This window comes from Arvicola amphibius, chromosome 7 (genome assembly GCF_903992535.2).
Source record: "Arvicola amphibius chromosome 7, mArvAmp1.2, whole genome shotgun sequence".
Taxonomy (NCBI): Eukaryota; Metazoa; Chordata; class Mammalia; order Rodentia; family Cricetidae; genus Arvicola; species Arvicola amphibius.
The window spans coordinates 18,759,166-18,771,436 of record NC_052053.1 but is presented as its reverse complement, the minus strand read 5'-3'; the positions used below and the strand labels follow the sequence as shown (position 1 = coordinate 18,771,436).

Here is a 12,271-nt window from a genome sequence, read left to right as displayed (position 1 = left end):
AGGATTTATGTGAGCAGCCTAGTTTATGATATGATCTATCTGGACTGTGTAAAAATGATAAAATGTATTCTAACTCAAAACACAAAGTGTGTTTTATGAATTGGAAATAAATCAGATCTACTCAGACCTGTTCTGGAAGATGAAGAGGGACTAATACAATGAAGACCCTGTGTCTTTAAGCCTTCAGAGAGACCATTCCAGGATTTTACAACAGACAAATGGCCTATGTTTCAGTACTTCAGGAGTTAAGCTTGCAACGTTAAAGTAAGTTGAACAATAATTACATCTCAGTGATGACTGATTTTATTAACATCTTGGGAATATTTACCATGCTCTGTTACCAAAATACATCACTGTTATCTAAGATAAAGTATACACTTCTGAAATATTTTTAAAGAAATCTTTCACTTTCCCACGAGGTTCTTACAAAGGTCATTTTCAAAACAAAAAAGATATATCAGTGTTTGCTGGTGTTTTGTTTCTAGTCCTTTTTTAAGAACAACTATTATCATCCCCCAAAAGGAAAAAAAAAGAGTCATAGAAACAGAAAGAAAGAAAAGAGGAGGAGCCAAAGGAGGAAGGGCAGAGAAAAGTGGGGGAGGAGGAGTTATTGGCTTCTTTCTGGAAGGTCTCCAATGATGAGGAAGTTTGCAACTTGATTAGCTACCACTGTGAGGAGCTAAAAGGAAAACACACAAAGAGAAGAAAACAGGTTTAACTGTTTGGATCTTTCAATTTGAAAGCTTGAATTTCACCTGCTCTGTTGGGAAACTGACCTATTAGTAAAAGGTTCTAGAGTATGGTGCAAATCAGAACATGAGATGAATGTGAAATATTGTGGTAACCAGGCACAAAATCGTAGATTATAAGTCTTGAAGCACATGTTAATTATGCTAACCTTTCCTATGTTTTGATTATTTTTTTAAAGATAAATCTCTCTACCAAAAAATAAATGAATGAATGAATGAATGAATAATTAATTTATAAAATTTAATAATCTACAACTAGGGGTCCATTACTGGAAGAGACTGTGTAACTAGTGATTTTATAACATTATGATTTATCACAAAAATCAATTTTCCAAAAAATAATTTAGCCCACTTAACAATATGAACTGGGTTTTTCCCTGCTTTGGCTATTTTAAACTCAGGAGTATATGTACATTAAAATAGTTTATAACTATATAAGCCTAGTTATAGGTAGCTTCATTTAATTGATAACTCAAGCTTTTATTATATTATTAATATGTTTAAGGTAGCATAGCTGAAATACAGTGTGCAAAGAAACATCCTAAATCAGTGTTTGGTTTTCACTTTTGGCTGTGCTGAGGATCACACCGAGGACTTCAAGCAATGACAGAACTATGTGGCTACATCCAAAGCCTTGGTCTTTAAGACAGGGTCTCACTTCACGACACAGTCAGACCTTGAGCGCATGCCTGTTGTGTCTTTGTATCATCAGTGCTCGGTGGAAGTGTGGGTCTCCAAGTCTGTATACCACCCCCATTGCTCTCTCATATTTCATGGTGAGAATTCTGAAGGTACAAAAGTAAACAAAGACAATTCATTCTTTAAAGTTACAAGCTTAACGAAATACTATAGAAATGTATAATCACAAAAGAACACAAGCAAGTATTTTTTTTTAACTAAGGTTTAATTTTAACTAACAAATTTTAAGTAATGAGTATAATACCAATCCAAGTCTTCACTAAGTTTCAATGCATGACCATTCTTGTAACTCAATTTTTTTTTCACCATGGTTTATTTTTCTCCTTAAACATTCTTCTTTGTACCCTTTGTCTTCCATTGTTTTTTATGAGTCACATACAGTTTGACTAAAGGGCCATCCTAGTACAGTAATGTTTCAACTTGCAAGGAAGAACTCCCCTGTTGAGCTGGTAGAACTCCACCAGCTGGATGAGATCTGTGAATCTTGTGTGGCCATCATCCAAGGTATGGAACATCTCACCATCATCTTCCACCTTCAATAGGACAAGCAACAGCCAGTGAAAGGAACAGCAATGAGAAAACAAGCAAATATTTTAAAACAAAACAAAAGAGGGGATAAACCGCCCAGAACTGCAAATATCGTTCTCTGCACACTATGTTTTCACAAGCCTAAATCAACAAGTCTATAAAACTAAGGACAACGAAGACAGCCCCATGGCCACTCTGCCTGGTAATATTTCTTGCATTTAAAAGGAGTTATCTATTCTTTGATTAAGCAGTCTACTTCTTTCTCTCCTAATTCCCCCAGTGCTCAGCATATTTAGGATAGCACAACAATTGCCTATCAGCAGTGAGGATTCTGTAGTCTTTACTGAGCATAAAACATCTGTTTCATTTAGAGTTTTTGCAGTTTTTAAATTGATTTTTATTGAGCTCTACATTTTTCTCTGCTCCCCGCCTTGCCTCCCCCCTCCCCTTCAACCCTCTCCCAAGGTCCCCATGCTCCCAATTTACTCAGGAGATCTTGTCTTTTTCTACTTCCCATGTAGATTAGATCTATGTATGTCTCTCTTAGGGTCCTTACTGTTGTCTAGGATCTCTGGGATTATGATTTGATTTGTGGACTGGTTTTTAGTCATGCTTTGGGGCACAAATCTCTTCATATTTGCTGGGGTTGCTGATCACATAATAAAAAATAATCAAAGAAGCAGGGAGGACACTTTAGGCAACTACTGGAAAAATCCAGAAAGAGGAGACGCAGGGGGAACCACCAGCATTCTGGCAACCTTACGAAATACCTTCCTGAGGATGGATCACATCTCTGCTGCTCTGTGGGCTCCCAGTGTGCACATCACACACATGCACACGTATGTACATGCATCAGCAACAAAAGAGGAACACCAAAGCAGACAATAACAAAGGTTTTTCTTAATGTTCTAAGAATAATTTGTATATCCACCTTTGATTTCGTCATGGTTAAAAAGAAGTTAACATCAAAAAAAAAGTATATATACTTGAAAGAAGGAAGGAGGCAGGGAGCTTTCAAGCACTGCTTTGTAAAATAATCTGTTAGTGACCTTCAGAAGAAGGGCTTTTTAGTGGCCTTTAACAATGGGTGGCATGAGGGCTACACAGTATTGCTAAATCACATTTTGTGGAAAAAGAGGGAAATTTAATTTTTACAATTCCTGTATTTCTTATATTAATTCAGGCTCATAAAACCATTTCTGCCAAACTTAACTCTAGTCAAAGCACAAGCTCACAAATTATATTTGCTAAAAGGAACAAAAGACAACCAAAGTTTCCCAAAGCGTACGCATTAAGAACATCTCCAATACATGCATCTGTGCATCTCCAATGTATTGCAGGATATGCAACCATGACTACAGTTACTTACGGGTATGATTTGAAAGTGTTTTATCTTTTGTCCATGACTCATTGACAGTACAAAAGTTCTGGGGTTACTCTGACTGTCCCGTACCAAGAAAACTCTAAAGAGAGAGAAAGCATTTCACTGTGTCTTTCTTCACACTCAGATTTCATAGACATACATCATGTTCAAATGCAGGGAAGCATACGTATAAATGGAGGCCTCCCTTACTGGGTGACCAATGAGGAAGACCATGCAACTTGAAAAAATGAAGAGTGCTAAGCTGTCATTATACTAATGGGATATAGTAGGGTAGATACACAACCCTTTGGCAGGTTGTGTGATCATGACTGCCAATATAATGCTAAAGTGGCTTCGTTAACTACTCTGATGTCTTATTCTCACTGAGAAACTAGGTACTCCCACACAGTTATCCATCACAAAGAATGGACATTGCTATTTTAACTGACAGGTCCTGACAGGCCCCTGAAAGGAGGTAATTATTTGGAATCAAATAGTTTTTTTTTTTACCCTTCTCCTTCAGTGCGCCCTCCTGTTTCTACTAGCACAGACACAAGTACTAAGTAATGAATATATTCTAACAAATTAATCTCGGAATTGTTTGCGAAATGTTTAGGTAAAGATGTTTTAAGTAAAAGAAACACCAAACAACTTGCACTTTAACCTTGAAGAGGCCAGCATTAAACCTTTATAATGTCAGGCTAGACAGGCAAGATGTGGCCTAATGGCCCAAGGAAAAAAAGACTACCAGGCAGGGATTTCTATTTACTGGCAGCGCTGTGCAAATCTAGTTTTGTATTAATTGTTGGGAGGCACCCTGTGTAAATGTCCCTATGCTGACTCCAATACTAATCTCACTGTGCCCGGGCCAAGCGGCAGCCAATGTCTGAGGAAAGCATCCATGTCCTGTGTACTGTGTGAGACTCAGAAATTACATCACTGGGGGACTGGGCAGAGGGCATTTCAGTGGTAAAGTCAGCTTTAATTCTCTTCCCCAAGAAGATCAGCACTACCACCTAGTGGTGTACTCAGTAGAACCTCATCTTTCAAAATAGAAAAAGGAAAAAAAGGTTAAAGAAACATATTCAATATTATTCTTTATTCAATTATATCACTTAATTTACAAATACTGGATTCAAAAATTAATGGAATTTTAATCTTCTAGAATACTTAAGTAAGTGTGTACCATTTTTTTTTTCTTGGTCTCTTCTCTGTATAATTCTGCAGCTCATCACACTTATAACCCCAGGGACTATGCTAGGACATATAGAAACACAATCATATCTCTTCTTAGAATCTAGTGAGATGTTCATCTGTGCATCTTTATCTAAATGCCAGTATCAAAAAACTAAATATTGTCAATATCCTGAGCTGACTTTTGCAGATAAAAGATCCATCACCAATTGCTTAAATGGATGCTGCTTCCTTTCCTGTTCAAACACAAACCCCACCTTCCAATTTGCTGTGCATTTGAGAAAGAAATATGGCTAAAATTATACTAAGTGAAACATGAAATCCTTATTATAAATGTTGGATAATTCATTTATCTTCTCCTTTTATACTCATATAAAAATAATAAGGGTTATCGCCAAAAAGCAATTTTATAGGCACATACTATTTTAGAGAAATGGCAATAAAGACATAAAAAGAACAAAAAATGGGGAAAGAATTCAAAATATACAAGAAAAAAAATTAATTAATGTATTTTGCAACATATCCAAGAAACCTAATTTATGAAAACATCATGCTAGAAGATATATTTTAGATTATATCAATTATATTTACAAAACAAAATGTTGACACCTCAAGAGATTTAGATGCCACCATTCATCTACTAGTATAAGAGATGAAACATTCACACAAAATGGATATTAGTGCTAATTGGTCAAGGATAAAGTATCCTGCCGGTTATTTACACACAAACATTAAACACTGCCATAACAGAGTGACAACCATACTTATAGAACAAAAGAGCCTCTCATTTGTGATGAGTTAAAATTAAATTTTCTTAGTATGTGCCAAGTTATCATTATTCAGAAAGGGAAAAAAATCCAAACATTATCACTCAAACTGCAATTATTAAACTTACCCATCCACGGGCCCCTGCCGGATAATCAGTTGCTGAGCTTCATCTCGAGAAATTCCGTGATGAAACCAAGGCTGTGACCGATGGATAGCTGAAGGAAGACAACGGTTTGTCTGAAATGACCATGATCTCATTACACGCACTGCCCGTCCTGCCCCATGTGACTGAATCTGAAGGAGCATGCATCCAGTTTCCCACCCACTGGTTGACAAACACCGAGAGGAGACATACCCATGTTCACAGCCGAGCTCTGCGAGGGGGCGGTGGGGCTGCCGTGATTGCCCAGGCGTAAACATCCTTTCTTCTGAGCATAAAAAGGAACGAAAATAAAATCTCAATTTCTAATCTTCTAAAATGACTCAAATCATAAACATTTGACAACAATGAAGCGAGCAGTACCCTCCAAGCGAGCCCTTCCTCAACAGCAACGGAAAGCGCTTCCGTGGGGTTGTCTATGACTCTGCTCTTCTGACCGGAGAAGTCCATTGCTACTAAGGAGTTCTCCGATATACTTCTCTGAAAGATTGAAACAATAGAACAAAAACTTTTGAGCTATCAATATGTACCTTAAACTAACCTTCAGTGTTTTTCTGCCCATATGTGTCATCTCGGTCAGGGACCCTGCAAGTGTCACGGTCAGCAGCGAAATGATCCATGCCAGGTGCAGATTCCACGTGGCTTTAGCAGGCGCTGGGTCAAAACTTCCAGAGTCTGACCTCACAGTTTATTTCCCTTACTCATTGAAGCACAGCAATTCTTTGAAGAGAGGTTTCCATGTGACAATTATCTCAACAAAGCTTTAGGCATAGCTACATAGGAACTCCCTTGCAAAGTATCAAAGCACCTGTGAACTTTACGATGAGCATCCGTTCTATTGACTGAGAGACAGTGCTCAGGGTAAGGGCCTAGGGAGGAGGGATTTAACAAGCATAAGGATGGAATCCAGTAGTAGATGATGTAGAGTTCATGGGATCTTCTTCATAAGGATGGGTTCTATTCACTGAGAGACTAAGCTCAGGATGAGGGCCTAAACAATGTTCAGGATGTTGGGGGATTCCGGAAGCCTTGCTCCACAGGATAGCAAATGATCAACAACCACTCCAGTCTTCCATGCATCAGTCTTTTCCTTCCTTTGAAGAAAAAAAAAAGACCTGCGTATTTAACAATTCTTGGTTTTCCAATGCTTTCTCTAGACTGTACCTCCTACAGGATTCTGATGTGGTTAATCAGAAATTAAAAAGTTAAACTGTGTATAAAGGTACGATGGTGGTCTGACATTCATCAGTCCAGTGAGCTACATGGTTAATTGTCAAGATAACTAAATAAATGCTGAATGGATGGATTTAGAAAAACTTTGAAATAAAGCTGGCTCTTCATCTTTCCAGGAAGATGGCAAAATACCTATTGAGTGAGGCAAAACTCTTATGTTAAAATGATCCATTAGATCATGAGCAAGGAAGTCAGGACCACGAGGGGTGCACCCACCCACCGAGATGGTGGGGCTGATCTAATCAGAGCTCACCAAGGCCAGCTGGACTGGGACTGAAAAATCACGCGATAAAACTTGACTCCCTGAACACGGCGGACATTGAGGGCTGCTGAGAAGCCAAGGACAATGGCACTGGATTTTGATCCTACTACATATACTGGCTTGGGGGGGGGGGGGCTAGCCGGTTTGGATGCTCACCTTCCTAGACCTGGATGGAGGGGGGAGGACCTTGGACTTCCCACAGGGCAAGGAACCCTTACTGCTCTTCAGACAGGAGAGGGAGGGGAAGTTGAGGAGGGAGGGGGAGGTAAATGGGAGGCAGGGAGGAGGCAGAAATTTTTAATAAAAAAATACAATAAAAAATTAAAAAATGATCCATTAGTTCATCCTTCTAAGATTTTTGTCAATTGGCATTAAATGTCAAATTCAACTACTTACGAAATAGCCTTTTATTTTGTGTGTTTTTTCTTCATATATGTCTACACATGTAGTGCCCAGGGAAGCCAAAAGAGGAGACTGAATTCCACAGAACTGGAGTTATAGAAGATTTATCCATGTGGGTGCTGAGAATCAAACCCAGGTCCAGCAATCAGTGCTCTTAGCTCCTGAGCTATCTCTCCAGACTGGACTCACTCTTTATAAAACACATATCTACAAAAGGTATACTTTAAGTTGGCAAATATTTACATAGAATTAGTATTCATGTTTTGTTTTTATTATTAATTTTTGATGTACATATTCTTTAAAAATGAACTTAGTTTTCCAAATATAGTAGTACAGAGATTATATAAAAGTACCCTTGAAATAGACACAATTTTAAAGTTTCTAAGAATTCTAGGGAATAGTGATTTATAGTCCCCAAAACCCAAAGAATACCATGTCAGAATTTGAATATCCTAAGAAACTTGCTTTTTTTCATTGTTTGTTATAATTCTAAAATGTATCATAGTTGCTGAATAAAAGTACTCGTGTTTTATGGAGGAACAAACTTGAACATCTATTTTGAAAATTTCTAGCACCAACTCTAATTTAGGAAGCAAAATTTTGTGGGATAATAATTCAGACCATTTCCATAATATTCAAATGTCTGTGTTCAATGCATCATCTATCTCCCTCTTTTGGGGAGGCCCATGAAAAAAATGGAAACTACAAACATGAACCTGAACCACACAGACAATGTCACAAAATGAAGACTGCCTTAAATAAGCAAGAAGGCCATCATTTTTTTTATTTGGTTGTTTTTTTGTTATGATGCTTATTCTTTTGTTTTCAATTCTCTGAAAATAAAACAACCAATGCCTGGACCTAGTTTCCTTTAGGGTGTTATTTGGCAATAAATCTCTTAAAAAGTTTATCACCCCACAAAGTCAAGAATTCAGAAAACAGAATTTTCAAAGTCTCTAAGAGTCTTGCTGTTTTCATACGCCAGGGAAATAACATAAGACTTTCCCAAAGAAAGCAGCATGAAAGAAAGACACTTATTATTAATCTCCACTAATTATTAAAAGAATGAACCCAGAGTGTAGTGAGGTAGTGAAGTCAAGCCATGCCCCATGTGGGAACCTTCGGAGAAAGCCATTTCTTACCTCCCCGAGAATTCACTCAACAATCCCTGGTCACATGTGGACTTCACACAAAATTTTATCACAAGGAAGAATTTAGGGCTCCTTTATCACTGCATCACAGGCCCCTACTTATTAGAATCTGCTATTTTCTCTTCAAAACATGAGAGAAGTTGCAGCCTGATTACGGCTCACCTCTCTTCCTGAGACCCGCATGCAATCCCCTGTCTGTTGCGGGGAGTTTTTATTACTGACGGCTGCTCTTTCCGGCAGATGCTGTCTCTGTAATCTCTATTTGCTGTCACACTTTAGTTTGCCCTTCTCACCCCGTGATCTTCTGTGCCGGGCTGTGGACCAGTCGGATATGCCTTTGCTTTGCCGACCTTATTGAAAATCATCCACCTGCCCCAACACAGAGTAACTGGCCTCGATCCTAATGATAGCTTGATCCCTATAATATCTCTACCTCCACATGCCATGATGGTTCTGCACTCTCAAGTGCCTGATAACATAAAAATGACGTTAGGAAAGACACATAAGCACAATCAGTTGCTCTGTGTTTTTCTTCTTCTTCTTCTTCTTTTTTTTCTTCCCCGCAAATGGCAGACAAGGATGTAAAGTAAGATCCCATGTTCATAATTACCTGGCAAATGTAAGGAGATTGCACGACAAGCAAAGAACATTTTTATTCGCTATGGTAACTACACTGTGGGAAAACCGTAATACAGCAAATGTTTTCTACTGAATGGCAGGTGGTGGATAAAAAATTAATAGTTTACCTTTAGTGGACAAAGAAATAGAAACGAAGCTGAGTCTGACAGCCTGGAAAGGTCATTTTCAGCTCGATTTTCTTCACATAGGAAAGCAATGCTGATAACGTTCAGAACTGGTTGAATTTCTCAATTATATGCCTCCTTTTCTCCCCCATTCTTCTTAGGAGATGGAGGAGACATTCCCCAAGAAACAGTCCATGATTGTAACAGCCTTGCCTTCTTTCCAAACAAGAAAGGGCCTGGGACTAGGTTGGGTTTTCCAACCCATGCTGAAATCTGATCCACCCACTAGTAGTGCCCTTGGCACAACGTGTCTCTTTATGAGTTTAGCTACAAGGCACACCATCCCATTCGAAGGAGCTGAATAAATCCACAGCCCCTCATTACAAAAAAGGGCACAGAATTTCTCCTATATTGTCACCTCATCTCATCCCTACAGAGCCACAGGACAGTAGAGACACATTGTCCTCAAACACTATTCCATAATCCCTTTATCTTTGCACAGTAAGAAACCAGAGACTAGCCAAAGTCATGTAGACAGTTTCTGGTAAAAGGGGTAACTGCCATGCTGTGTCTTGTCTACGGTTCTTTTACTGACACAAATAGGAGGCACAGGAAAGAACTTGAGTTTAGAATATATAGGTTAGGTCAAAAGTGGAGAACAGAGGGAACTCTGGTCGATTTCCCCTGTCTCCCCGTTCCAGCTAGGACCCTATCAACAGGCCCTTCTTTCACAAGAATCCTTACTTTGCCCTGTGAAAAATCAGGTGTACACAGCCTCTTAAAATGACTGCAGCTGATTCTCATCTCAAAGTCAATGAGGGGTAGCTGTATGCAGTTATGGTGGCCAGTATGGTGTATGAACTGCTCTCATCATTTCTCTTCTCAAAGTGTATATGTCAAAAAAATTATAGAATATGCCTTTAAGTGTGAAACTGGGTATCCTGTCTTTTATAGGTGACAGTCTATTAAGTCGTCCCTGAATGAGAAGCAGCTAAGGTAGGTGACAGGGTGTGGTTTCTATTAAGCCTCTAATTCTTCCATAATAACCTAGAAAAATGGGATCCTTGCACAGACATCAGGATAAGCAAAATGTCTCCCACTGCCTCCAAGTCTCTATCACATAATTATGAACGACAGAGATAAAAGTCATAAACACTGTCCTTTCCAGTCATCACCCCCACCCCAAGGACCGGTCTCTCCCATACACACACTTGAACTGCTTCTCCTCTTCAGTTCCCAGACCCAACAAGAGTTACAATGGAGTTTGTCTTCCTATACATAGTGATCAAGTCACACTATAACTAAAATCACTCTCTCTCTCTCTCTCTCTCTCTCTCTCTCTCTCTCTCTCTCTCTCTCTCTCTCACACACACACACACACACACACACACACACACCTTGACTGCCAGCATTTTCCATATTAAACAGTTTCTAAAGGTAAGAGTGACCCCATGTTTGGATGCTAATGACAGAGATGGGCATGGAAAGGAGTTTGATTATAATATTTTCCTATGATTAAAAGGCTATTAAACAATAATTGCTTTCAAATGCTTAGATGCTGTTACCAAATTCATCGTAATAGCTTCAGACTCTAAAAGAAATTTGGAGAGATTTAGAAGATTAAGATAATAAAATTCAATGTGTTTTGTATGCGAGGGATTGAAAGATAAAAGTAAGCTGGCAAAGTATAAAAACACCCACCTTAAATAGATTGCTTTTATAAGATTCATTATCATCCTTAGTTCCTTATTTTAAGGCTTATAAGGGTATGTTTCAAAAATGAAAAGTTATTTTTCAACCACTTAAAGGAACATAACTACAAAATTGGAGGGCCTTTTCTCTGCAGTTCTATCAGACTCCGTACCCAGCATCATTTCATGCCTGATTCCTAGAGCAGGGCATTGCATCTGCTAGCTGAGCAACGAGACACACGGACCTTCCTTGGTCACAGCCATGAAGAATGTATGTTAACCTCAGTGGAGACGCAGATTTCAGAAACGCGCATTAACTAATTTGTAACGCGGGCACATACACCTGAATTTTGAATGCACTCAAATACCAAGGAGTACCTCAAAAAGAACAGAGCAGAAACTTTACGTTCAGAAATAAATGTTTTGTGTTAATGGATAGGAGATTAAAATTAAGTTCTGAGAAAGTACGAGACGTGTGTCTACGAATGAACATCAAGGTGAAGCTGGGGAAGCTGTCTTGTGCAAATGTCATGCATGACCTAGATCTCGACTCAATTCCAGTTTTGTGGTTTCCTGGAAAGCAGATGAATTTTTAATAGCCTAGAACATAAAAAAATATTATTATTAAAATATCAGGATGAAGACGAGCTTGAGTATTCATAATGTACCTTCAAATTTTTAAATAACGGTATGTTATTAGGCTATAACAATACTAAATTAATATTGAAAAACATCAATAAATCTACAACTCAAATCAATGGTTATTGAGGAATAATCCACAAAGCCAAGAAAAATATTCTATAAATTATCTTATTATGATCTTATCTACAGATGTCATAGTGACCCTGACAGCCTCACGTAATCCTTTCCATTGTTTTTACTTTAACAATAAAATTATTGGCTTTCATCGAATGCTTCTTATATGTTCTGTGTTTTTTATTACAGAGACTGAACACACACATACACACACACACACACACACTCATACACACACACACACACACACACACATATATAAACTTTGTAACATTACATGAAAATGTTGCAAGAGAATTACTTTATTTGAGACCAAAAGTCAAAAATGTAAACATTATACGTTTAGTGTAATAAAGTACTAGATGATATAATTAGGAAGTCAAGATTTGAAACCTTGGTCCTTACCATGGGTGGTATGCTCTGAGAACTGCAGCCACTTCTACCTTGGTATGGGTGCATGTAATTCTGGTACAGCTGCATGCCATACTGCAGAACAGACACACAAGAAAACATGCTCTCAGGATATCAACTGACTGACTGTCAACACATTCATAGCTATACATTATCAATAC

General features: G+C 38.3%; 1 protein-coding gene across 2 annotated transcripts in view; it reads right to left on the bottom strand.

Moving 5' to 3' along the window:
* Positions 1 to 280: 280 nt before the first annotated feature.
* Positions 281 to 12,271, bottom strand: part of Grb14 (growth factor receptor bound protein 14) — a 112,276-nt gene continuing 100,285 nt past the window's right edge. For both annotated transcript variants that reach the window (XM_038337031.2, XM_038337032.2), the window contains 6 exons: positions 12,105 to 12,185; positions 5,825 to 5,941; positions 5,657 to 5,729; positions 5,429 to 5,516; positions 3,346 to 3,439; positions 281 to 1,981 (listed from right to left, as the gene is read on the bottom strand). In XM_038337031.2, coding sequence (XP_038192959.1) covers positions 1,835 to 1,981; positions 3,346 to 3,439; positions 5,429 to 5,516; positions 5,657 to 5,729; positions 5,825 to 5,941; positions 12,105 to 12,185 — 600 coding nt within the window. In that variant the 3' untranslated portion in view covers positions 281 to 1,834. The remainder of the gene's footprint in view (positions 1,982 to 3,345; positions 3,440 to 5,428; positions 5,517 to 5,656; positions 5,730 to 5,824; positions 5,942 to 12,104; positions 12,186 to 12,271) is intronic.